We start from the raw sequence: 27,524 nt of genomic DNA on the forward strand, positions 1-27,524 counted from the left end.
TGGGCAACACAGCAAAGAAAACATCCCTCCTAGGCCACCTGCTTCAGCCTTTAAGGCTGTCACCCTGAGGCATTGGGGGAGGGGTGACTTCCAGCTCAGTTCAAGTCAAGTGCCCCAGACCCCATTGTGTACCACAGTTGACGGACTGGGGAACAAGGACACAAGGGCCTTGATGATGATGATGATGGTGCCAAGGTTAACTGAATACCCACTGCCTATACAGCACTCACGGAGTGTCACATTCGAATGAAGTCACTTCAGCACCTGACAGTCTTGGGACTTGGGACTTGCCTTGTCTCACACACGAAGACACTGAGGCACAGACAGAGGCCAGCAGAGGCCACACTAGGGGATATGAGAGCCCGTGGGCTGGCTCAGGAGCCCACACTGCCCACCACTGTCCTCATGGCTCAGCAGAGCCCGGTCACAAGTCCCCCGTGGGAGCCATCACAGCCCAGGGGCCCGAGGCTCCAAGGACTTGCATGACGTGGCCTGGTGCCACACAGATGATGTCCCCTAGAGCCTGCCAGGATCTCGCATCCATGGCCTAACTCTCTGTGTCTCCTGGTCTCCCTGTGCACCGAGCACCCTCTATTAAAGACTTGCAGGGCCCTCTGTTTGCAAGCTCCCAGGACAGCTGAGGCCCCCTTCCCTCCCACAAGAAGCCTCCCCGCGGCCAACGGCCTGGCCTGATTCCACGTGAGCTCAGGACTTCATCAACTGTAACAGGATTAGCGTCATCCCTGCAAAGCAGGCTTGGCTTCTCCATTTTCCAACGATCACACTGGAAGGTTTCCCTAGGTAGGTGACTTCACCACACACGCACAACGAACTACACACACACAACATGATACACACACATACAGCATGTAGACAATACATCATGCTACGCACACAGCATGCTGCATACTTGCAGTAACACACACATACATACACATACACACATACACACACATACACAGCATGATACACACAGCGTGCCGTACTCACACACAGAGTATGCTACACACACCCGGCCTTCATGCCTGGTCTCCAACACAGCAACAGGACACAGTCCCCACCTCAAACCCTCAAGGCCTAATCCCTCCCTCCCGAGCCGCCCCCTACCCCCAGTGTTCTCACAGCTCCTGCTGCCAGGCCAGTCTGCTATACACCCAGAAAACACAAGCCTGCCAGTCAGAGAGCCCTGGGTCCCAAACCCACCTCTGCCTCTGGCTGGCTGTGCAGCCTGCCCCAGGGGCTCAGCCTCTCAGGGCCCCACAGCAGCCTGTAATGGTGTGGAGAGCAAGGCCAGCTCACAGGGCTGCGAGGAGCCTTGGGGAGACACAAGGCGCTCAGTGCCCGAGACCCTCTCTATCCTGTCTACCTGCGTGCTAGGCAACTGGATTCCCCTCCCACACATTCCCCTAGAGTCCTCACACCCTGGGTGCTCCACACTCCCTCCCTGGAGCACAGCCTTGAAGACCATCTGGCCGGAGATGGTGCCCGCCCAGCTGTCCCTTTCTGCCCACGCAGGCAGGCGCCAGGCTGGCCTGACACGGCAGCAGCCTGGCAGCCCACCCCTTGCTTGCCACCCTGTGCTGGGGACATGTCAGGGACCCCAGGCACCTGACCGGGAGAGGATGGGCAGGAAGGAAAGCTACATCCCAGGACCCAATGAGGGCCAAGTACAGCCAGACAGATGCCACAGGTGCCCCATGTGGGGAAGTCGGTACTGGACATGACCCCCTGGCCAACGGGGGGGTCTTCCCAACTTTCCTAGGACCCTCAGACCCTGTCTCCTCTGCTCCCTGTTGTTTGAAACACAGGGTCGCCGGTTTCAGAGGGTGCTGTAGGGGCTCAGTGCCTGAGCCTCTCTTAACTCAAGGGAGCGGCCAGCAGGCCTAGAGTCCTGGGACAGAATGACGCCCACCCAGGTGCATGGCATCACGCCATCCACTCAGCAGTGGCTGCCGTGACACACAGAGGAGCTTACAAAAGTTCACAGAAAAGGGATTAGGAAACAACCTTGGCATGGAGAGTGTGAGCTTTTAGTTCCACATCACCATGAGCTTCCTGGCATCTGCCCACACACGGATCCTGGCCAGGTCACAGGAATGCCCAGGAGACAGAGGAGCTGCCCAGTGGCTGTCCAGCCTTGCCTGCAGTGTCCCAGCCCCAGCTGAGAAAGGATGGACTGCCCACAGGATTTCAGCCAGTGTCGCAGAAAACAGGTGACAGGGAAATCAAGTTCAGCCGATAGCTTCATCTTGTAAGGGCAAAGTTTAAAAAGGGGAGAGGGGGAAGTTTAAAAAGAAATAGATCGATTTGAAGGCAGAGTCACAAAGAGAGGGAGAGACAGAGACCTTCTAGCTGCTGATCCACTCCTGCAAATGGTCACAATGGCCCTGAACTCCTTCATGGTCTCCCTCATGGGTGTCAGGGCCCAGGGACTTGGGCCATCCTCTGCTGCTTTCCTAGCCACATCGGCAGGCAGCTGGGCCAGAAGCGAAGCAACTGGGACTCCAACCAGTGCTGCTCACACAAGCTGCAACATGGCAGGCAGCAGTGTAACCCACTGCAGTTCCATTACCCAACAAGTGAGTTTAAATGTGTGACCCCTTCTGCACACTCCCACACCAAGATGTCCTAGGCGAGGCGCGCAGTCATGCGCTCTCAGCCCCATACACGTTCTGGACCTGGAGGCTGCCTGGCCCCGGGAGCCTCCCGAGGTTCTCCCAGCTCAGGCAGCTACACCGGGCGCTCTGAACCCTGGGAGGCAGAATATCCTGATGCTCGTGGCGGTGGGGACCCCAGGTCAAGCCCGACTCCCACGTCCTGACTCCTCTGTGTCTGTTCCTCATCCATAGCAGGGAAGTGGCACCACCAGCTCACGGGACCCACATCAGGACCAAGGGAAACTGCACACTGGACCCTCACTGTGCCCAGGCAGGGGCTTGCAGTAACCCTTCCATAAAGCCCCTCGTGCCCGGGGCACTTGTCTGGGTTCCTGGGTGGGGTCTCCCCGTCACGAGGATCCTGTGGCCCATGGTTGTGGGAGATGCTGCTGACCAGCTCAGCACTCCCTGACCCCCCAGCCCACCTTCTCAGTGCCCAATCCAAGCCCCGGCAGCCGGTCATGGCTGTGCCCATCAATCAGATGAGAAAGGCGCAGCTCCCACACTCTCCTGGAAAACAGAGTGCTGCTTGCTAGTGGATAGTACTGGAGTGGATGGACGCACCAGTACTGCCGCAGGGAACCAAACGAAGCAGCCTCACCAACTCGGGCGGTGCCAGGGCGAGGTCTTGGCAGAGAACAAGGGCCGGAAGCAATGAGGCCTTGCCAGGATAGCTCTGCAAGGCAGGCACCAGCCCAAGACCTGCGGGGCCAGGGAGAAGGGGGAGCCAGCAAGAAAGGGGGCAAGCCTGGCTCCCACAGCAAGATGCCGGGGGGGGGGGGGGGGGGGGGGGGGGGACTCAAGCTGGGCAGCGGGCACGTGTCCCCTCCCACGGGGACACCCTGCCCTCCTCTCCCCACCCCCGGGGTTCAGCTCCCACGTGCTGAGCTGAGCCTCCCGCTGCTGTGGTTTCCATGGGGATCCCCTTGAAATAACCCACAGCAGCGGCTGCTCCTCCTCCTGCGGAGGCGGGGCTGGGTGAACATGAAGCAGGAGGGAGACGCAGCAAGCGGAGGCCCAGCCAGGATCTGGGGGAACCTGCGCTCTCGCTCCCACCAGCACAGAATGGGCGGAGTCTCAGGGTGGATGGCACCCCCAGATCTAAACCCCTCGATGTAATGAGAAGGAGGGAGCAGGCAAATCCACCCGCCTCTCTCTGGGAAGGCTGCACAGGGAGTTTGCAGCTCCGGCAGGGGCTGAGGGAGTGTCAAGTTCAGTGTCCATCTCACAGGGGTAGTGCCACCCTGACTGGCCACTGCACTCCCAGAGCCCCCACTCTCTCATGCTCAGAGCCCAAGCATATGGAGGTGCAGGCACACCTAAAAATCACCACACACACACCACACACCACTGGTCTGCACTGCAGCCCCCACAGGCAAACTCTCAGTTGTTTGAGCAGCCCCTGCTTTATCAGCCCCTTCTCAAGGGCCACAAGGGATCGGGGGCTCCCATGTACTCCTGGGACCCATGGGGGTCACCGTGCCGCTAATGACGACAGGTATGCATAGAGCGGTGTGGTGCAAGGCACCTAGAAGGAAGGCATTCAGGGTAAGAGCACAAATCGCACACCCCCTCCAGCCTTGCAGACACCAGCCTGGACATCTCTGCTACACATGAAGCGGGGCCACAACACAACCAGACAGCTGCTCTCCCTCCAGGGCAGCCTCCCTGGCTGGCACAGAGCATGGGCACACCTGCACCTCTGCTGGAAGCTGACCCACCTGCTACCCTGAGTGCATGATGTAGGCCTGGTGCTTGGTGCAGTGGGTTAAGATGCTACCTGCAACACCAGCATCCTTGATGAGCGCCGGTTCAACTCCCAACTGCCCCACTTCACATCCAACTCCTGGAAAACAGCAGGAGATGGCCCAAGAGCTGGGACCCCTGCCACCAACATGGGAGACCTGCAAGAGGCTCCAGGCTCCCCATTGCAGCCATGTGGGGAGTGAGCCAGTGGATGGAAGACCTCCTTCTCCACCCCTATGCCTTTAAGTACATAAATCTTTAAAGAAAAAAATACTCAGACATGACTTTAATTTGTCATTATTAGTGAAAACCTTAGTTTCTACAAGGTAAATTGGCAGGTGTGCCGGAAAGAAGCAACAGCGATTGGCACTTAGGCCAGCCCCAGGACCCGGGGCCACGAGGAACACCGAGGCCAGCCCCAGGACCCAGAGCCAGCAAGGGACACTGAAGCCAGCCCCAGGATCCTGGGCTGCCTGGTGAGTAGCACTGAGGCCAGCCCCAGAACCCCGCCCTGTGAGGGACACTGAGGCCAGCCCTATATTCTGGGCTGCCCTGTGAGGGGTTCCACAGGGTGTGGACATGAGGGGAGCACATCACTGAGGCCCCCTGTTTGAAAGTTCTGGAAAAGTGAAATGCTCATGGGATTTGATTTCCAGGGAAACATACCCTGGGGGCCAAGGGATAGGAGTTTCCAGGAAAGCCTGAGAGCCACTTTGGCCAGGGACACTCGGGAGCCCCCATTTGGCTGCAGAGGCACACCTGCGTCCCTGTCCCCTCCACACCCCTGGTTCCAGCCCCTTGCCAGACCTGCACCGCTGCAACAAAATCAGTGCCGGGAGACGCAGGGTGTGGTAGAAACTTCACTCACTCTTGAAAGTCAGAGCTTGGGAGGGTGTTGGCGGGGTAGCAGCAGTTGGGGCAGATGGCCACAGCCAGAACAGCACCTGACATCTAGGCCACGTGTGCCAAACGCCAGCTGATGGCACAGCCAGGCAGCTCCGGGGATCAGCCAGTAGGCAGCAAGCCAGTAATGAAGGCAGGCAACGGGGAGCAGCCCTCGGACACAGCCCCCATCCAAGGCAGTCCCTGCAGCCTCAGGCCTGAGCCAGCATGTAGAACCAGATTCAATTCTGGCCCACAGGACTCGGAGCTTCAAAGAGTCACTTCTGTGTCTGTGTTGCTCACTGCCTGGGGCGGTATGGGGATCAGCCCCTTCATCTACCATGGCTTCCCCTGCTCACTCCCGGGCCCCCCCACCGCACCCCCTTTCGCAGGCCCTTCAACCCAGAACTTGGTGGGGCTTACACAACCTCTCCTTCAGCATAACTCCAAACACAGGCAAAGTGGATCCACTTCTTTCAGGAAGCCCTCCCTCATCTGCCCTGCTGCTAGGCGAGCCAACCTGCCAAGCTCCGGACCCAGTCAGGCCCACCTGGGACTGCGGCAAACACCAACGAAAATGCACGACCACCCCAGGTGTGTCCTCCGCTGCTCCTAATTGCCAGGGGGCAGGGCTGGAGAGCAGGTTCTGGCTGTACACTGTCCTGCTGGAGCAGATCTTGTGGGGAGCATCTGCCAGGCTTCCTGCTTACCAACACAAAGTGCAGAATTCCCCAGGTGGGCAGGGTGCCCTGGAAGGACAGGGCAGGCAAAGGAAATGCCAACCAGCCTGCAGTCAGGGGCCCTTCCTCCCACCCACACTCCAGGGTCTGACAAATTGGCTGAGCTGTCTAGGGCTCAAGAAGTGACCCTGTGTTCCTGGGCAAATCCACCCCGGGGAGAAGGAGGATAGCTCGACCTTCCTGCCTGCAGGACTCATCCCATGGCCCCCAAGGCTGAGTCCCCAGCTCACAAAACTGGTAACCGAGGCCCAGAGATGGACCTGTTGTGCACCCCTTAAATGGGCCCAAAGCCCAGGTCTGCAGCTTCTGCTCCCAGCTGCTGGCCCTCTGGCCTCATATAGACAGCACAGCTGGACAATGGTCCCAGTTTGGGGGTCCCCAGAGCCCAGTACTGTGGCTCAGCAGGTAAGGCAACATTCCATTCAGGCATCAGTTCAAGTTCCAGTTGCTCTACTTCCTGTCCAGTTCCTTGTTCATGCACCTGGGAAACCAGTGGAAGATGGCTCAAGTGCCTGGGCCCCTAGACACTGACGAAGGTCTGGCTGCTGGCCCAGCCCTGGCTGTTGTGGCCAGCGGTGGCGGGGACAAGGGTGAACCAGTGGATGGAAGATCTCTCTCTCTCTCTCTCTCTTACTCTGCCTTCCAAATAAATGAATGAATCTAAAAAGGAAAGCAAACGGGATTGCCTGCTGCAAAGCTGTGATCAGTAAGGCATGCTGGAATGCCTGCCCACACCCAAGCTAGGCAGTGATTGCCCAAGTCGTGGGCACAAAGCCCGAGGGCCCCTTGGGGTCCCCTGGCCCAGTGCACTTCTGGAGACACATCTGCCCTCTCACCCCAGCTTGGAACACCAGAGAACCACAAAAGCAGCAGGCCTGGGCAGCTCGGAAGTGCCCATGCACAATGGAATGGGCTGCCCCTGCACTGGCAGAAGGCATGGCTGAGGTGGGCAGGGGTCCGAGTCCTCACAAGGACCCTGGGCTCCCTCTGCTGTCCCTGCCCACCCTTGAGAGGACCCCGGAGCACATGCCCAGCCCTGGCTCAGAGCTGAATAGTGGAGCATCCAGAGAGCTTCTCGGATAGTGACTGCTACAGACCAAGGGGAGCCCAAGGTCCCTTTTGGGGACTCCGACTTGCAGGTCTAGAAGCATCAGGGACAAACAGCAGGGAAGGCCTGAGTTGGGTCAACAAGAAGCTGCTCCCACAAAGCCAGACAAGGGACGAGCAGGTCAGCGTGTCCTTCTTGGAGTCGGGCTGCCCCAGCTTAGCCAAGCAGAAAAGCAGGCCTGCTCACCTGCTCCCGCACTGCATGGCCTGGCACAAGGCTTCACAGCTCTGCCTCGGGCCACCATTCCCTGATGGGCAGCCCTCAAAACCCACCCTCCTCCTGCATTCCTGATTCACACCCGGTGCACCTGCCAGGCGGCCCGCTAAAACATGTGCTCCTCCCTCTCCTTTTCCTGCAATGCAGGAAACAAAGGTGGGGGTTCTCCTGCCAGTTTTGAACAGCCCGTGCTGCAGGGAGAGACCCACACATCCTCTAACCGCCCAGGCTGCCTAAACAGAGACAGAGAGAAAGAGAGAGAAACCCTTACAGGGGCAGCAGCCCAAGGTCAGAAGGAGCCGTGTGGGCTCTTGGCTGCTCACCTCGGCCCAGCATGGCCATCTGCAGGCCACAGCGATTCCCAGAGTGGCCCCAGTTCCATCTCCTGTCCCATCTGCTTGCCCACGACAGGACCTGGCTCTTCCAACCACCGAGCGTGGAACTGAATTCCCCTTTGACCCCCGACAGGCTGACCAGTGATGCGCTGACACAGAGCACTCCAGGAAATCAGGAGAAGCCTAGATCCCAAACACTCACTCTGGAAAAACCACCTACCGAATGTTCCCCAACAAGCCCAAAGCCCCCTGCCCACCAGATGCCTCCCCGCCCCTCACAGGAGAACACAGAGCCCCCTGCCCACCAGATGCCCCCCTGCCCCTCACAGGAGAACACAAAGCCCCCTGCCCACCAGATGCCTCCCCACCCCTCACAGGAGAACACAGAGCCCCAAGTTACCTCCACAGCGAGAGATGGAGATGGCCAGCTTCCTCACGATCCATTGAGGACTCCAGCCCTGCACCATTCACCTGCACGTCCCCTTTAAAAACCTGCCAAGCAGGCCCGGGCATTGGGCAAATCCTCCTGAAGACCCACACCCCACACTGGAGCGCTTGGCGTGCAGCCACATTTCTCCTTCCAGCGACAGGCGCCCTGGAGGCAGCGAGGGCTCCAGTGCTTGGGGCCCTGCCACCCACATGGGAGACCCGGATGGAGCACCCAGCTTCAGCCTCCAAGTCAGGCTGTTGTAGCCACCTGTGGGACAAACCAGCAGGCGGAGGTTCTCTGAGCACCTCCCCATCTCATTATCTACTTTATCTCACCACTCAAATGAAGAGATTATCACCCAAACAACCATTTTGGAAAACTGACTCTTCAGCTAGCAAACGCTGTGACATCCACATCTCCATCCAAGTCATTCTAACTACTGCTAATCTCACGCCGAGCAGTGCACCCCAGCTGGCCAGCCGACGGAACGCAGACGCAACAGGGACATTTACAAGCGCCTGAGACATTTGGATGGGAAACGTGCAAAGTGGAGGCAGCCTAGGGCATCAATGATGGGGAACACTTCTCCCCCTCCCCCATGTGCACCCCGACTGGGGTGGGGTGGGGCTCCTACTTACCAAGACCACAGTGGAGGCTAGCCTCCCTCCGACACACCAGGTGGCTCCAAGCTGCCTCAACTCGCTCTACATCCCACACATTTGCCCAGACCCCTCTGGTCAGTTCTGGCCGTCTTACTGAGGGACTTCCTCAAGTCTGCTGGAAGTGCTCACCCCACCCCCACACTACCTCTCAAACACTTGACTCCTCTGAGGACCACTCTGACACTTGGGGTTCCCTCTCCCACTCTGCCTCTCCGGCGGACGACACCACAACTGTCCAGGATCTTGAAGACCCATCTGCAGGTGAACACACCAACCCCTTGCACACATCACACTGCTCCTCCCTCCAGGCCTTGTTCCCCTGTGCTCCCCAATGGGGTGCTGTGTGTGCTGATGACCTGCTTCCAGGCTACGACAGGACCCCGGCACCCCAACTTCATCACTCCTCCCTGCACCACTCCCCAAATGCCCCTACCATAGTTTCCCGGTGAACAGCTGCCTCCACAGGATGGAATGCCAGGTGGTAGGAGCAGATAGTTTACCCACTGCACCAACACTGTGAGAGGTTTGCAGTGTGTGTCATGCATCACGGGACACAAACGGGTACCACAAAACATGGACATAGCCCTTGGAGTAGTGGAAGCAAAGCTATGATTCCCCCCTTCTGCTTTCTGCTGAAATACAATAAACTGGGGAGAGGAAATGAGAGGCCAGTGTTATGGCCCAGCAGCACCCGTACAGGAGCCATGGTTCAAGCCCAGGCTGCTCCACTTCCCATCCAATTCCCTGCTAACACTCCTGGGAAAGCAGCGGCACATGCCCAAGTGCTTGGGTCCCTGCAAGAAGCACCTGGCTCTCAGATCGGATCAGCTCTGGTTGTTATGGGGAGTGAGCCAGGGATGGAAGATCTCTCCTTTCAAATAAACAAAATACATCCTAAAAAAAAAAAGTAGCAAGATGAAATGTCCGTGTCCTGTGCAGTGTGTCACAGCCAAGGGCAGCCGCCATGCCTGGGGGTCTTTCACATACTGACGGAGGCTCACACCGCCTTTCCCGCTGAACACCTTGGAAGAGGCAATGTCATTCAGCCCTGGCAGCTTCAGCCAGCCCTTGCTGTGACGGACTGTTCTGGAAGCAGATGGGTGGGCTGAGACGAGGCAGGCCCAAGATGCCACCTTCAAAGACACTTCCATGGTGAGGAAGCTGAGTGAGGTCACCGTGCAGAGCAGCTGTGCCATCCCCCACAACTCCCAGCTGGGACCCCACGCAGCCCCTGGCATTGTCACGTGCATCTGCCACACGGTGACGGCACTGCCTACCTGCCACGAGGGCAGGGAGGCCTCGCTTGGCACAACACCGTCACTAATCCTGCGTCAAAATGAGACAGGCTCGCACAGGGAGGTGACAACCACGCTGATGATCACAGCATGGGGAAGCAGACACCCTCCTCAGTGCCGAGGACTTGCCCGAGCACCTGCAGCCCACACCAGATGTGCAGGAGTTCCTGTGCCACTTCCTCCTCCTCCTGCCTCACGTCTCCTGCAGGTCTGGAATTCTCTCCCCGGCCTCTCTTCCTGCAGGGCCGCTCTCCCTCCCCTGAGCGCCTGCTATCTGGCCAGTTCCTCCTTTCCCATGGCTTCATCCCTGAGGCATCCCTCCAGTCTTAACTGCAGACCAGGTTAAGACAAACAAAAACAACAACAACAAAAAATAGACTTGTCACAGCTCTGGAAGCCAAGAAGTCCATGATCAACACATTGACAGGGAGTTTGGTGTTGCAGGGTGCAAGCAAGATCACCCCAGACATTTCTAAAGTTTATTAAGGAGTCTTTATTAACCAAGCTTGGTGATAACAAGGCCCATCAGAAATAGCAAATCACAAATCCACACGGCAATCCAGCCGATCATAACCCCGAGAGGAACAAATGGTCATTACCCTAAAGTCCATCCGTTAAGCTGAAGACCTATGTCCCAGCTTCCCCAACAATATAAGTTATCCTAAGAGACACACAGTGAACAACCTGGACACACTTCCAAAGCTGCAGACACTCACCTTTCCCTGGCTTCTCTGCCCACATTCCATCACTGCCAGGCCTCACCTCTCCTGGAACTCCCGATAGTACACAGATTATAAACACAAAGCATCTTAGCATTGCTGTCTTCACTGTCCTGCCAAGCAGTGCAAGAGGGTGAGGAATACAGACACACAGAGGCCATGCTCAGGGGACACCTGTCCTCAGAGGTACTGGGGAGGCCAAGAGGTACTCAGTACTCAGTACTTAGAGGTACTGGGGAGGCTAAGAGGTACTCAGTACTCAGTACTTAGAGGTACTGGGGAATGCAAAAGCAACGGAAGCACAGGACCAAGAGAGCGAGCCCCTCCTTATCACAGGCCTTTATGGGGGCTTGTGAGGGGAGCAGTTATACAACAATTCAATACCTCCCCCTCTCGAGTGATAGGTGGGCAGGAGGGAACACGTAGGTGGTGGGGGAGTGACTTCCAAGCTCATGACCCTGAACTAGCAGCCTACCTCACCATGTTGGCACTGTGGTTTAGCAAGTAAAACCACTGCTTGAGATGCCAGATTCCTGCACAGGTCTGGGTTCGAGATCCAGCCTCTCCACTTCCGATCCAGCTCCCTGTTTGTGGCCTGGGAAAGCAGCAGAGGACAGCCCAGGTCTATTCTATTTCTATTTGCAGGGAGAGAATGAGGCAGCACCACTCCACATTCGGTTGTTCGTGAGCAACCAGCCACAGACTGAAGGGCAGACGTGAACCCACATTGCCAGATGCACCTGCCACTTGCTGAGTGCTCTGCAGCAAAGTGTTCGCTTCCAGCAACGATTCTCACCCACATTGTTGAGGGGACAGCGTGACAGAACTAAACTACAGACAGCAACCGCTAGCTGCACACCTGAGCCCATGACGAGGGAAGACTGCCCGGCCTCGGGCGCGCGCTTGGTTAGAAACCACCTGCGCTCCTCCCAGTCAGAACTGAGCAGGTAGCAGGAGTGACAGAGGGTAGAACTGACAGATTGACTCCAGGAAACTAAAGACTACAAGAGAGGACAAATCCTGGCGGCAAAACAAAGAGCATGCCGCACGGGCTTGCTGAGTCGGCTGCATGGCTAAGAAACCCAGGCCCTGGGCCTCGGGCCTCGGGCACATGCCCGACCACGCTGGCAAACGCTCAACAGACAGCCCAGGCATGGCTGGCCAGGCTCTGAGGGGACACTACTGGGATGCCTGGGGTCAGCAAAGGCTGGCATTAGATGGTGTCACCATAGACACAACAGGCTTTCGGAAGAAGGGTCCTCGACAGGTGCAGCTCCTCGATAGCACCCAGCAGGGGACATGGACACAGAGTGGGGGCCAGGGAGAAAACAGAATCCTCAAAATGCCAGAGAGGAAGCGACCCTGCCGAGATGGACTTCTGGTCCATAAGCTGAGAACCAGGTGCCAGGGAGGCCGCCTGTCTGCTTGGAGCCTCAGTGCCATGGGCTCCGAACCTCCCACCCCACAGATGCTCACAGACATTAAGGGGAAAAACAGCCGTGGTAAGGCAGGAGAGACCAGAGCAGAACACTGAGTCCACATCTTCTCGGCTGGTAGCTGTGGGGTTACAGATCCTGCACAGTCCACACACACACACACACACACACATCCCTTCCTCACCTCCTCCCCTGCCCCCCAACACCCTCCTCACCTCCCCTGCTCACACACACACCCTCCTCACCTCCTCCCTGCTCACACACACACACCTTCCTCACCTCCTCCCCTGCCCCCCAACACCCTGCTCACCTCCCCTGCTCACACACACACCCTCCTCACCTCCTCCCCTGCTCACACACACACACACGTCCTCTTCTCACCTCCTCCCCTGCTCACACACACACACTGTCCTCACCTCCTCCCCTGCTCACACACACACACGTCCCCTCCTGACCTCTTACCCCTGCTCCCCGACATCCTCCTCACCTCCTCCCTGCCCCCACAGCTCCCACCACACACATAGATACTGAAATATGTTCAGGGGGAGGGCTGGGTTTCTCTAAGCTTCCAAAATATTTGCAAAGTCTATGTGCACTTTTTGCAGTAAGACAATTTATCAACAGAAATCAGTTTCAAACCATAGCAGAGCAGAGACCTCACCGCTTCCTGGTGGCTTCAAGCCAACAGGATAAACCCAAACTCCTTTCACAGCACTCAGAGCTGTGCACAACACAGCTGCAACTCTCTCCTGCCCTGCTGTGGCTCTTCATTGCACATACGCCCACCCCATGTCTCCTGGGTCCCCAGTGCCCTCCCCTGCAGGGGACCGTGCAGTAGGTGTAGATGGCACGAAGGTGTGAAGAGAACAGCTCCCCTGCTTGGCAGGGCCCGGGGGAGCTTCCAGCTGTTTGGCAGGGCCCGGCGGATTTCTCTCTGACCACCTTGATGCAGTCTCACCACCCTTTTGCATGGACACTCAAGCACCCCACTAAGAATCCTGTAACCTATTGAGGCATTGTTTGCCCCTGTGAGATGGCTTTGGCAAGTAATATGAGCTTGAGAGTTAATGTTACTGATAATGTCTTGGTGAGTGGGCCTTTAACTGCACACAGGAGTACAATTAAACCCATGCCATTTCTGGACACCTTATGGTGTGCCTACCCATTGTCCTGAAATCTGGCCCAGACATATAGCATGCCTTCTGGGAAATGGCTTAATAAGAATTTTACAAACTAACAGAATTGATGGGAGTATGAGTGGAAACTGCTATGGCAAAAAATATACTTACTGTGACCTTAAAGGTTAGCCTGTCCTTGCAACTTTTAGAGCATAGAAAATGTAGCTGTTTTAGCCGCTTTTATAATTTTTTAACTAGAGGAAATACAGGGCGATTCTACTAACATCACAGAGATATACTTTTGATTATTGTTTAATTGTTTATGGGGTTGTAGGGTTTGCAGTTGTAGGGGGATTTAATGTTTGAAACTTTTTGTCTTAGATCCTTATGTTCTTTTTCTTTTGATGTATTTTTCCCATTAAGTGATAGATAAGTTGTGAAAATAAAATGTAGTAGGAATGTTTTACTGATTAGTAGGTAACCATCTGTGCCTCGGCCTTGGAGTTCTGGCTGTCACCTAATGGCTACTTCTGAAGAATGAATAATGGCTTGCTTTAAAGAAACTGATTATAGTAACTTACAGAATTATCTTTAAGAGCACCTGGTTGACCATGAAGTAAAAATTAATTGAACATCTGTGTATGCTGTCTTAGTTCTAAAGTTAAAGATAAAAAATCAAACGTTTGTGCAGAGGCTAGTGATGTGTCTAAGTAAATAAAAAGGACAGCTTCTTTTTGAGAATAAAGCATATAGCAAGAAGCCATCAAGGGTCAGTGTCTGTGTCTTTCTTTATCGCCGACTCTACGCACCCTTCCCGAGCTCCAAACTCTCGGCTGGAGCTGGACTCCGGCACTCCCCATTAAGCCTCTCCCAGGAGATCAGCTGTTCCGTCTGGGTATCCCTTGCCCCCAGCAGCGTACATCAGGAGTGGGTCCCAGTATGGTGATCTGGACCTGATAGAATCTTCCAGAAGGGTGGGGCTTCCAGGGAGGTCTTAGCACTCAAAAGAATTGCAGGCGTTTTTTACAGGACCCTGTCACAGAAGCCTGACCCTGGCCCCAGTCCCCCTCCCCAGCAGCATGGCAGGTAACCGTGACCCCTGCTCCCCATGCACTCCCACCCCTGCCAGGAGCCCCCTGCTGTGACACAGAGAGGACCCTCACTGCCCCAGGGCTGCAGGCCCACACAGCCCTCACACTGGGAGCTCCAAGATCTCCTTGCTTCCCCACGACTGCCACGGGCATTCCATTGCAACAACAAAAGCCCGACTAATAAATATCCCAGCCCCAGTCCCTGCTGCAGCCAGTGCCCGCCACCCCTTTCTCACCTACTTGACCTAGGTTCGCCCTGTTTGGCTTGCATTGGGGACTGAGCAGTTGTTGCATGAAGGTGTGGGATTCTTGGGACTGTTTTAGACTGAGAAGGTGAAAGTCTGTTCTGCGGAGTCACAAGGAAAGGATGGCAAGCAGCCCACAGAGATGCATGCTCTGGCTACCACATTGCCCAGTCAGGGACTACATTTCCCAGCTGCCCTGGCAGTTAGACAGTCACATGACCAGTTTTGGCCAATGGAATGTAAGGGAAGTGACAGGTGTCACGAGAAGCCAGTGTATCTTTCCTACACCATCCTCTAGAGAACAGGGAGGAAGAGAGAAAGACTTGGAGTCCCTGCTCACTGTGGAAGAGACCTCAAACCACCAGGAGCTACTTGTAGTGCACTGCTCGGGGGCTGGAATCTGTGGTTTCCCTAACATGTAGTATTAACCAGCTCTCCCCACTTGACCCCCGAGGACTCCTGGGCCCATGGAAAGCCCTGGCCTTGCTAAGCCCACTGACCTGTGCACACTGAGTCTTTCCCAGCAACAAGGGGCATTGCTGTCATGTCCACATCGCCCTCCTGGAGGAAGGAGCACCACAGAGAGCAACCCACACCCACGTGCCGAGCCTGGGGTGCAGCACGGACACGCACCACAAACTCACTCAACCCACCGCAGCCTTGAGGGGAAGGCACAACCACCCTAACCCCCAGCTCCAACATGGTCGCTCACACAGCACGGAAGCCAACAGCTGTGGCGACAGCACCTCTGCTGGGGCTCCACTTCTGGCCCAGCTCCTCGTTAATGCAGCTGGGAAAACAGTGGCATACTCGGGTACTTGGGTCCCCCAGCACCCACATGGGAGACCTGGATCGGGTTCCTGGCTTCAGCCTGGCCAGGTCCTGAACTTGTCAGGGTGCTCAGTGGGGAGGCAAGCATTTACTACGAGCTAGGGTGTCCACATTCCATATTGCAAGGTCTGGATTCAAGTTCTGACTCTACTCTGATTCTAGCTTCCTGTTAATGGGCATCATGGGGGCATCAGGTGATATGTCAAGTCCTTGGGTCCCAGCATCCAAGAAAGCAGACTTGAATTCACAACTCTTGGTTTTTCCCAGTCTCAGCTATTACAGGCACATGTGGAGTGAGCCAGCAGATGGCAGATGAGAAATGTCTCTCTCTTTCTCTCTCTCTCTCTCTCTCTCTCTCTCTCTCTCTGCCTCTGACTCCTTCTCTAGCTCAAATAGATTTTAAAAAATTTAAACACAGACATTTCAGGGGCAATGCTAGAGTTAGTACAGGCACCACCTGTAACAGCAGCACCCCATACGAGCACTGGTTCTAGTCCCGGCTGCTCTACTTCCCATCCAGTTCCTGCTAATGCGTCTGGGAAAGCGCTTGGGTCCCTGCACCCACCTGAGAGACATGGAAGAACTCCTGGCTCCTAGCTTTGGATCGGCCCAGCTACAGCCATTGCAGCCTTTTGGGGAGTGAACCTATGGATGGAAGATCATGCATTCTCTCTCTCTTCCTCTCTCTGTTCAAACAAATAAATAAATCTTTTAAAATTAAGTTTAACAAAGAGAATTTTTGCATAAAGAACCCCTGAACATCCTATCTGTGGTGACAATCATGAAGGAGATGCAGTGTGCCCCAGCTAAGGGGCTGCGTCTCGGCTCCACCAAAGGTCAGGCAGAGGAAGTGAGGGGACCAGAGGTGAGATCCAGGACAGAGCAGGACCCACACTGCCTCATCTTCTCTACTTCCTGAAAACACTGGGAATTGCCAGACCATTCCAGAGGTCCTCATGAGCCTAACGGTAGCTGCCTTTACTCATCTTGACAGGCAGCATCTACTTAAATGTTATTTAGTACCAGCAAAAAGCCAGCTGGCACCCTGGTCTGCCCTGGGACCAACACCTTGACCTGCCCTGTGGCTGGCCCCCAGCCTACCCTGTGGCCAGCAGTTCAGTCTACTCTGTGGCCAGCACCCTGGTCTGCCCTCTGGCCAACAGCTCGGTCTACCCTGGAGCTGGCAGTGCTGGCTCAAAGGCCCAGGAAGCTGCCGGAGCCACACCCAGCTGGGCCAGAACTGCCGTGTTGGCCCATGTCCCTGCTCCAGCAGCTCTGGCGGCTGTGTCGTGGTGGCCGTGTTGTGGGGGCTCTAGAGGCTAGGCCAACTCGGCGGCGACCCTGGGACCTGCAGCTGAAGATGCCAGCCCAGCCTGCGGCAGCCCACACTACCCAACTGCTCTGAGCAGCCTTTGTCCAGCATCAACGGGTCATTCAGCCTGGCTCTCCGGAGGACAAGGGCCCCATTGTGCAGGGAGCCGGGGCCTGTTCTGGGCAGCCCAGCAGCTCTCAGGTGTGCCTGTCCTTCAGGCAGGCTGGCAGGTGCCTCCTCGGCTATGAGGTCACTCCACCCCACTGTCTCTCCTGTCTAGGATGCAGTGAAAGGCCGCACCCCACCCGCTGAACCTGGGCATGCCCCTGTACATGTGGGACTGGGGTGATGGTCTTCTGATCAACCCATCACACTTGCTCCCAAGAGCTAAGACAGAGAACAGAGCTAGCCCCCCAGGGTTCAGATCCCAAAACCCTCCCATGCCAGACTCTGAACTGGTCCTGCATGTGTCCCTGTCCAGCTGGCCCCAGCTCCACCATATGGTGGTCAGCAGTGTGGAGGGTCGCTCCAGGGCACTAGATGCCATCCACGAAAAGACAGGGATATAGAACTTCCTCAACACCACCCAGAAATGCAAATTACCTACCTGGGTGGGGAGGAGCCTTGGGCTATAGAAACCTCACCCTAACTGAGGAAATACTAGTTCTTAGCATGATTTGTGGGATTGTCGTCCACACTGCAGGAGCCAGCTTTCTGGCTGGCCTGCCCACTGCTCCCTGGCAAGCAGAGAAGCCTAAGTAAGAAGGGACTGGGCTACAGGTGCCCCTTCAGAGTCTAGCCAGGGTGACCCTCACTGCTCATAGCACCGCCTTAGCTGGTGAGTGGCCCAGCTTTTCATATATATATATATATATATAATCCATTTCTTTGCTTGAAAAGAAGATGGTTTGGACTGTGCAAGATACGCAGTTTCTGAGCTCGAACTGGTGGGGTGTGTGGCTCCCATAGCGGTGCACCTGAGGCAGTGGAGGCGCCTTCCCACCTTCCTCCTGCTCTGCCCCCACTGACCCCAACACTGCCCACCCCCGCCTCGTTTCCTTGTCCCAGTCTGAGGCTTCCTAGGCTCACTCCAGACTCCGGCAGTGCCTAACACTGTGCAGGGTACTGCAGAAATATCTATTGAGTAAATGAGTGAGGGTCATGACCCCCTTCTCAGTTGGGCACCCAGCATCACCCTGGCGCAGGAGGGGATTGGAAATCGCCTGCTGAGTATCACGGACAGAGCGGGTCAGCCTCTGCACCGTTCAGATGCGGGTTAACACGGGTATATGTACCGGGCTCTTTGCAGAGCCCAAGTCAAGTTCCATGGAGGAAGGCTGAGCAGTGGAACACAGCAAGCAAGCAGGAAGGCCCACGGGCTCAACTGGCCATCACCCCATGGCTGGCAGAAACCCTAGAACACACCCAGCAGCATAAACATCCAGCATAACTAAGACCCTCGCTCAGGAAAATGCAAGGTGCTTCAAAGACTGTGGGAACGCATCAAAGACAATTGTGCTTTGGTACAGTTATCAGGAACCCGTGAGCTGGCTTTGCACAGCTTGCCTTTCCACTGTGTAGACGCTCCCTCGCTGCAGGGGGAGGAGCCCCCGGGCTTCCCAACAGGGAATGGGCTGACCACCGCACAGCAGCGCTCCTCATCCGCCATCGAAGCCATGCTGGAAGCCGGCAGGGCCAAGAGCTCCACCCCACCCAGAGTCCCCACCTTTCTCTACTGCCATGAGGAACAAAGGTGTGAATTGGGGGGGGGACCAGGACTAAGTGAAAGCATAGAGCTCCTGGTTGAGAAAGCAGAAAAAGCCTCGAAGCACCAAGCCCCCACACCATCTTGCGTTATGTGCGATCTACTGTCGAGATTCTGGGCATGCATTGATCACGGGGCTGCGCAGCTGCAGGCGACCCCTGAGCTGCACGCACTCGCACTCGCACCTTTAGGTTTAGGGGCCGCCAAACCTGGGTACCTGCACTGTCTCCCAGCGCCCTCCGCCATAGCTCTGCCACAAATGCAGGCACACAACAAGAGCCCCTGGGGCAGACCAGTGAGAGGGAGCCCAAAGACGCTCAGGGCAAATGGAAAGTGAGTGTGTGTGCCTGTGGCCTGTTCCACCTGTCCCCTGGCCCATCAAGCTTTTCTGACGCCATTCAGCAGTTCAAGCTGGCAGCCCTAGCCCGGCACACAGCATTCTTACCTACCACCCAAGGCAGATTAGAAAAGTGGCCCGCCAAGTCGCTTCTGCCAAGTGCACACAGCTTTTTCTTTTCTTTTTTCCTTAGGATTTGTTTATTTTTTGGAAGGGCAGATTGACATGGATCAAGACACATAGAGAGAAAGACTGTCCATCCCCTGGTTCACTCTCCAAATGGCCACAATGGCCAGAGCTGAGCCCATCTGAAACGAGGAGTCAGGATCTGCCCCCCTCCCCGGTCTCCCACGTGGGTACAGTTCCTCCACTGCTTTCCCACGCCATCTCAGGGAGCTGGATGGAAGGTGGAACAGCCAGGACACGAACCAGCACCCATATGGGATGCCGGCACTTGAAGGTGGAGGATTAACCTGTTGAGCCACAGCGCCAAACCCAGCTTGCAGCTGTTTCCAAAACCAGATATGACACTGAGAAGTGCTGGCCCTGCCTTGACTCGCTCCTCTCCCCGCCGCCTTCCACGGAGCCCCGGGGAGCTTACATAAGACCCACAGCAACAGCATCTGAGACAGCTTGATTTTCAAATACCACAGCCACTCTCTCTCCTGGTCACAGCCACAGCCAAGGCCACGGTTACCACCATTATCCTCAGCTCGGTTCACCAGCCCCACCACAGAGCCAAGAGTCATGCCAGCTCCAGACCCTGGCTTGTGGACACGGTCACTGACAGAAACTGTGTGCCAAGCACTGCAGCCCCGGGCCACATGTGGCAAACGCACCAAGCCCATAAGACCCTGGAGTTTAGTGGGAGGAATTCCTCCCACGGGGTGGCAGCAGCAGCATGGGTAACCCATGGAGGAAGCTTACCAGACACCTGCACCCCTGGCATGGGTGAGCTGAGCAACACCTCTGCGAAGAAAGGGACCCCAAGGGGCTGCTGCCGTGGCACAGTAGGCTTACCCTCCACCTATCACACTGGCATCCTGTATGGACACCAGCTCAAATCCCAACTGCCCCACTTCCAATCCAGCTCTCTGCTTATGGCCTGGGAAAGCAGCAAAAGATGGCTCAGGTGCTTGTTCCCTGCACCCACACGGGAGACCTGAAGAAGTTCCTAGTTCCTGGCTTCAGATCAGTTTAGCTCCAGCTGTTGTGGTCATTTGGGGAGTAAACCAGCATATGGATGGAAGGTCTTTCTCTCTGACTCCTCTCTCTCTGCAGCTCTGCCTTTCAAATGAATAAAGGTGCGGAGGACCACGTGCCTCCCTGCCCAAGGTGACAGACAAGGAGGCCTCACTGGAAGCCTGAATCTCCCAACTCCAGAGGACCCCAAAACACTGAGGTAGGGAACCTGATGTGAATGACATTAAAGACGACCCCTCTGGGTGCTCGGACCCTGGCGTCTGGGTCAGTCTCCAGGTAGCTAGTCCGGGCTGTGAGGGGTGGAGGGGAGGGGTCACTGCTGGCTCCAGGTAACAAGGACTTAGAGTGCAGGGGCAGGCATTTTGCCTGATTCCACCGTACAGGCCCTGGGTTCGAGTCCCACCTCCAGCTCCCAACTCCAGCCTCCTGCCCGTGCAGACCCTAGTGGGCAGCAGGTGATGGTTCAAGCATCCATACTCCAGCCACCACGTGGAAGACCTAGCTGTGCCCTCGGCCAAGCCCCAGCTGCTGCAGGCCTCTGGGGAGCAAACCAGCAGACCTGAGTCCTGTGTGCGTCACTCTGCCTCGCAAATTAAAATAATACTAATAATACCAATTAAAAGATGTGCCAGTTGAGGGCACTGGCGTCCAGAAGCAGAGTGGGCAGCAAGCCCACAGCCCGGAGTCCCTGGTGCCCTCAGCCCGGGCTCCTTCTCTGCGTGCCATCAGCTGTGCTGGCTTAAGACCAGCTCCCCTCATGATGCCAAAAAGGTTGCCAGCAACCACTTTCCACTTTGCCTCCAAAACTGACTCCCAGGTCCACTGTGGAATCCAACACTTCCAACAGGCTGACCCAACCATGGCCTGCGCTCTCCCAGGGAAGAAGAAGGGACAGAGGGTCTCGGGAACACGAGCTGCCATGTTGGCCACAAGGCTGCGAGTGGACAGGAAATCGATGGTGCCCAGGCCCACCAGCTGCTGCTCTCAGACCCTTCCTTCCTCCCACTGGAAAATCAGGCAGCCCTGAAGTGACAGGGGACGCTGGGAACACTGCCCCCTGGGATTGGTTACTGCCCCCAGAGTGACCAGGGCACTGCCACCTTCAGCCCATGGTAAAACCATCACTTCCAGGAGCATCTGCACACAGAAGGCCCCTGGGGACTCTGTACGTCCAGCCCGGCCAAAGGATGTCTGCAAGCACAGGCCTGCAGTGCCAAGCAGCAGGGTCAGGCACAGCCCCTGCTGGGACCCCACCTGGCTCCCCAGGACCCCGGCATCCTCCTACCCCGAGCGCCTCCCTCCATGGCTGCACCGTGGATCACCACACAGCCACCCTTTGACAGTTCTCAGACCCCCGAGCAGCCCAAACCTGCTTCTAACGACGCTCAAGACCCTGGACATGACCAAGCTCCACTCAGAGCGAGCACCACCACCACCACCAAGCCACGAGCTGCTCTAATTCGTATCAAGGTGATGGGAATGACTAACAAATCCCAACCGGTCCCCAAGGCACTTGGAATTGAACAAAATGGGACCCCACCAGCCAAGCTGACAGGGACTCCATGAGGGCGGAGGAGGAGGAGGCAGAGGGCAGGTTTTGCAGTCTGGACAAACAGGAAGTAGCCCAGGGTAGCCAGAGAGTGGTGGGGGAATGTGGACCCAGAGGCACCAGGAACTTGTGCACCTGACTCTGGGGCAAAGGGAGTCTTGGCCTCCTGGGCCTGCCCAGGAAACCCTGCCTGTTCAGGTTACCCCTGCACAGCTCCCACTGCCATTCACAGAAACCCTGTCCCTCCCACTTTGCAGATGGGGAAACTGAGGTTGGAGAAGTGAACGCGTCCCCGACCCACAGTCCCGTTCAAGGTCACAGGGTTCCCTGGCAGAATCCCAGGGGGCACATGGGCGGAGAATCTTAGTCCAGGCCTAAGGTGTGGTCAAGGCAGGGTGCGCTGGAGGCGGAGTCCACATTTGAACCTCCCCCTGCGGCTCGGCCATCAGCCCGCAGTCCCGCCTCCTGCTCTGCCCCCTCACCCCCAGTGTACAGATGAGCAAACAGAGGCTCCCTCGGCACCCCCAGGGGACCCTCCCACCCGCCCGCAGCTTCCAGGCCTCTGCCCACCCTCCGCAGGCTGCGAGCGTGAAGGACAGCCTAGACCCGCGCCGTCCTCGCGCGCCCGCCCCGCGGCGGGCCACAAAGGACCCGCAGGCGCAGAGGTCCACGGCCTGGGGTTCAGCCCGCACCTGGCCCCGCAGCCCCGGGCAGCCCTGCCCCCTCCCCGCACGCCCAGCCCGCAGCGAGCGTGACTCAGCGCTTCTCCTCCGCAGCCGAGGAGCGCCGCCGCCAGCTTCCCTCTCCGCGCTGAGCCCGCAGGGCCCATGGCCTCCGCAGGGCTCGGCTCCTGCTCTCCCTTTTTTCAGGCAGCGCCAGGCACCACCAGGGCGGTAGACACCACCCCGCGCCGGGCGCTGGGCCCACGCGCACTCCCTGGCACGCTACCCACGCGCACCAGCCCCTCCCCCCATGCACAAGGAGGAACCTCTGGGGAGGCCGCCGCCGGTCCCCATCCCTGGACAGGTCCCCAGCATGGGAGTCCCGGAGGCGCAAGCTGGCTCCCTGCGCTGCCCACCCCCGCCGTTCCCTGGGACCCTGAAGTTGTGGGACTAGAGCGGGGGCGCGGAAGCTCCGCACCCAGCCGGTCTCAGGTTGGGGGTGCAAATGCAAGGCCTGCTGGGGATGGCATGTCCCACCCCGGGCACGTAATCCCGGTCCCCGCTCCTGTCCTTGGCGGAAAACTCACCAGGAATAAAGCATCAGCCCCAGCCAGCCTCCCCTTCCCTCCCACGAATGGGGGCCCTGCCTCGGACCCGCCCTTGGGAGGCTGCGGGCAGTGGGTTTCTGTCTCTCCCTCTCCCCCTGGGTCCCTCTTCTCCAGGGAGCAGGCAGCCTAGACGATTCTGCGGGCTTTGGGGAGGGCTAAAATGGCAAACGTTAGATTTTCAACCCTCGGTGGTCCCCAGGATTTATTCCCTAGGTTCACCGCAGGGATTGCCAGGGCGCGACCAGGACCCTACCAGGACCCTACCCGGCCCGGGAGCGCAAAGCTGCCTCCCGGAGGGCGGCGCGGAGGAGGTCGCTGCCCTGGCCCAGGCGCCGCGCCCCGTGGAGGAGGCCCCGACCCTCGGGCTCCCTCCCCTCCCCGGCCCGGGGCACACGACACACAGCGCGCGGTGCACACCTTCGGAGGGCATTCGGTGCGACGGCATCCCCACGCCGCGGCCGGCCGGAGGGGGTCTCAGACAACACGTACGTTACCTTCAGTCACATAGCTGTGGTCCCGCAGGAAGCTGTGGTTAATTTTCCGCGTGTCCGTGTCCTCGCCCATTGAAGGCCGCGCCCGGTGCCCTGGGCATGCCCCGCCGCCGCCGCCGCACACCGATGCAATCCGCAGAGGTCGCGCCGGGCGCGCGGGCCATGCCGCCGCAGCCTAGCAAGGGCGCGGGCCGCCGGGGCCCCGGGGAGCGGGCATGGCGGCCGGGGCCGGACGCGAGGGGCCGGGGGTGGGCGGGCGAGCGGGCGCCGCCGCGGTCAGGCGAGCGCGCGGCGGGCGGGCGGCGGCCGCGGCTTGGGGCGGGCCGGAGCCCGGGCGCGCATCCCGGCTGGCCCGTGCGCGCTGCGTCCGTGCGGCCTGCTGCCGGGGCGCCTGGCTGTGGAGGCGGCGGCGAGGGGACGCGCGCGGCGCTGCGCCGAGCGAGCCGGGGCCGAGCCGGGCTGCGCGGGCTGGGGCCGCCGCTACCGCAGGCCCCTCCCTCGCGCCGCCCGCTCCTCCGCCCTCGCGGCCGCGCCGGCGGCCAAGCTACCCTGCAGGTAGAGCCGGCGCCGGGGTGCAGAGCCTCCCCGCGGTGGGCGCCTAGGGTGCCGGGGTGCGCCCCGAGCAGCGACGGAAGAGATGGTCTGCTGGCGGAGACGGAGCACCCTGCGACTTAGCTGCGATTTGGGGGTGGGGCTGGGCGCTCAGATGCTCCCACTGAGAGAAGAGACAGCCCCCAGGTGGGGCGCACCAGCCTGCGTCCGAGACGCTCAGCTTGACCGGTGGAATGCAGTAACCCAAAGGCTCGGGAGGGCTAGAGGTGCGGCTGAAGCGCGCGTACCCAGAGAGTCCGAGATTGGGAGGGGACACAAACGCCCCCACCCTGGGCTGGGGGTGTCGGCCCTCTTCGAGGGCAAAGTTGGGAATGAAGAGGCTGGGGGTAAAGCGGCCTCCTCCCGGCAGTACGCCGGGATCTCTGCTGGCGTTTCCCTCCGTTGCCAGTGAGATGGCGCTGCAGCCAGGCCAGGCAGGCTCCTCCCGGTCTCTGCAAAGCCCACAACACCTCTTCCCCACCTCTCCCTCCCTTTAGCCAGCATTGCCCGCTTCTCTCAGTGTTTGGCCCCTGCAACTAACCAGCTGCCCCTCCTGCTGGCCGTCCCCTGATCCATGGGTCTCCAGTCTCTGCATGGGATACAGGCCCGCATGGGGACTTGGGGGTATGGCGAGGACCCCCAACTTTCCTAGGTGCTTGACAAAGCCTTCCTCAGGGGCTGCTGAGAGCCAGCAAGGGCAGTGCAGGGGCTGGGCTAAGGTGTGGCCAGTGCAGTGGGCCCTTCCTCTGTGCTACTCTATCATGCTTTCTGCTTTCCTCATCTTGGAGGTAGGGTCTCCAAGTAGCCCTCGATCCCCCAAAACCACAGTGGGGACAGAAGAGGCCAGAAGGTTGGGGGCAGTGGGGATTAAGGGTGCCAACTTAGGGGTGATGAGGCAGTTTCCCTTCACAGAGCACCGTACAGAGATCTGCAGGGGCCATGGGGAAGGGCTGGGTCTGGGAGAACCCGCACCTGCTTGTGACCACCCTCCACTATGCTGGCCTGCAGGCCTATGGGCAGGTGCAGTGTGAGGACAGTGCCCCTAAGTCTGTGCTGCACCCACAGGAAGGTAGCTGTCGCCCCGGGTCCCTCCCCCAGAGACAGGCACTTGGTCTTTCTCATCCCTGCCCTGCTCCAAAGCTGCGCACCTCATGCCCCCCACCAGACTTGCTCCCACCTGGATGGCAAAATGATCACAGCCTGTATCCCTGGGTGGAGGCAGGCTGGCTGGGGCCAGCCTCGTCTGCAGAGGGCACCTGTGCCCTTTCATTATCCCTAAGCTGGCTTCTTACCACTGCCTCCCACAGCTGCCCCCAGACAGCATCCAGACCTCCAGGGGGCAAGAGTGCCACAGGTGTTCCTGGAGGCATAAGTGTCTCAGGTGTTGCTGGGGACATGAGTGCCACAGGATGTCCCCGGGGGCAGGAGTGCCATGGTGTGTTCCTGGGACCTATGCATACCGGTCACTTCACTGATGGCCGCTGCACCTGCTGCCTTCTGGCTTCATCTTGTGTTGCCTGTCTACTGGGCTGCACTTCCCACAAGAGTGGTCCAACTGTGAGCAGGTCCCAGCCTGATCAGCTCCCTAACCCTAACCTTAACTTAGCCCGACACCACCACAACAAGGAGTCACAGGGAAGCTCCATTTATGATGCAACAACAGCCTAGTGTGAGTGTGGGAGAGACAGTGGACACTCCACTGGCTGCACCACCTGGGACTGAGTTCTTGCACAGCTGGTGGCCACCGCTGCCATGTTTTCTCTTCCCTCTCTGAAGCTGCACCCCAGGGCGACAGGCATAAACAGTGAGATCCTTGAACCCACCGGATGGCACAGGGGCTTTGATGACAAGAGACGAGTGACGATGCCCGCCAGTGCCCCCGCTTTCTCTCTGCCTGTATCCCAAGAGGAGGGACACAAGAAGCGGCCCTCACCTGCCCCACCTGCTGGCCTTTGGTCCCAGCCCTCCCACCCCTGTCAGCTAAGCAGCCCCAAGACCCCATCTGAGGCCCACGGGAGCAGTGGCCCCACAACATCAAGCTGAGCAGTGAGGGGTACACACCAGGACCTGTACCCCTGGACTCGCTGAGGTCTGGCCACACACAGGGCTGGGACAACAGGCCACTGCCACCACCCCCCCCCCCCACCGGGCCCCTCTGGAACTACCCCCAGGGTCAAGCATTAGGAAGATTGGTGTTCTACCCTGCCAACACTAGAACTGGGGCGGGCAGGTCTTCCTCTGGGAAAACCCTTAGCAAACACAACCCCTTGCTCCCCACCTGTGCCATGCCTCCGGATGGGCACTGTCTGGAAATTCTGCCCTGTGCCCACGGACGTAGAGAAGAGTGTGGGAAACATGGCCCCACAGTCATGAGAACACTGTCGCCACGGGGCCTGGAGAACCTCCCAAAGCGAGAGGGGCGAGGGGACAGCCCCACCTCCTGCACATCCTGCACGCTGCAGGGTCTTCTCTGGTTGATTGGTTGGTCACTTTATTTCTCACATTTTGTTTAATGACATTTTCCAAACCCATGGAGGTAGTCATTGCTATAATCCCCACCTCTTGAATATTGGTCCAGAAGGAGTCAGTGTTGGCTTTGTCTTATTTAAGAAAGGAAGCCAGGGACACACAGCTAGGCTCCCCCACACCCCTCCCTTGGCCTGGACCCCCTCCCTTCCCAGAGGCAAACAGTGTCCCCGGAGCTGTCTAATCTTTTATGCACATACACACACATGCAAGAGACCATCCTGTGTCATTTTTCAATTTACAACAACATCCTATTGATTGCACCAAATTGCAAATTGCTTTTTTTTCCCCAAAGCATAATGTTTTCCCAGCTTTACCCAGAAAATGACCAATGGTGTGCGACTCTTACTTCCAGAAGCTTCTGGCACACTCCAGACACATTCCTCTTCCTCTGTTCAGGGTCATGGTGTCACAGTAGTAGCCAGCACTCAGCCAGGCTGCACCCACTCCACCCCAGCAAGCAGGATGCTTAAGCCTCTGCCAGCACCCAGAGCCACCACCAGCTGCGATGCGCTCCGAGGCTGCCTCCAGCCCTGTGGGACGCCCAGCGCTGCGGTGACAACCCCTTACCTGGCTCGTCATCTCAAGGTGGATATGTGGACGAGGCATGGCTGGGTCACACAGCTGTTATAACACAAGGTCAAGTGCGCATCTATAACCCTCCACTTGGCGCTAAACCCAGACACAAGCTGCACCCTCCGGCAGCATGTCGCACCCTGGTAGCACTTAGAAGAGCAGTGGGGTGCAGGGGGCAAGTGGCCGCCCGACGGGCATTGGGGCTGCACCGTCTGATGGCCCAGTGGGCTGGGGGTCTGTCCCCTTGGCCCTGAAGACCCCTCTTCTTTGGACTGCTCCTCTTCCTCTTGCCCGCTCCACCCTAGGTAAAGGGGCTTCATCTGTAAGGATTCCTTGGAACTTTTTCTATCATTGTACTGCCCATTCTCAGTCCGTCCCCAGGGCATTGATATA

The 27,524-nt window shown here is 58.0% G+C and overlaps 2 protein-coding genes across 2 annotated transcripts in view; one reads left to right on the plus strand and one right to left on the minus strand.

The window, feature by feature from the left end:
- PPP2R2C (protein phosphatase 2 regulatory subunit Bgamma) overlaps positions 1–23,899 on the minus strand; it is a 72,601-nt gene extending 48,702 nt beyond the window's left edge. Inside the window, exon 1 of the mRNA XM_004579227.2 lies at positions 23,442–23,899. Coding sequence (XP_004579284.1) covers positions 23,442–23,511 — 70 coding nt within the window. The 5' untranslated portion in view covers positions 23,512–23,899. The remainder of the gene's footprint in view (positions 1–23,441) is intronic.
- MAN2B2 (mannosidase alpha class 2B member 2) overlaps positions 1–27,524 on the plus strand; it is a 133,889-nt gene that overhangs the window by 56,538 nt on the left and 49,827 nt on the right. The window lies entirely within an intron of this gene.

The sequence above is a fragment of the Ochotona princeps genome, chromosome 11 (assembly GCF_030435755.1).
Source record: "Ochotona princeps isolate mOchPri1 chromosome 11, mOchPri1.hap1, whole genome shotgun sequence".
NCBI lineage: Eukaryota > Metazoa > Chordata > Mammalia > Lagomorpha > Ochotonidae > Ochotona > Ochotona princeps.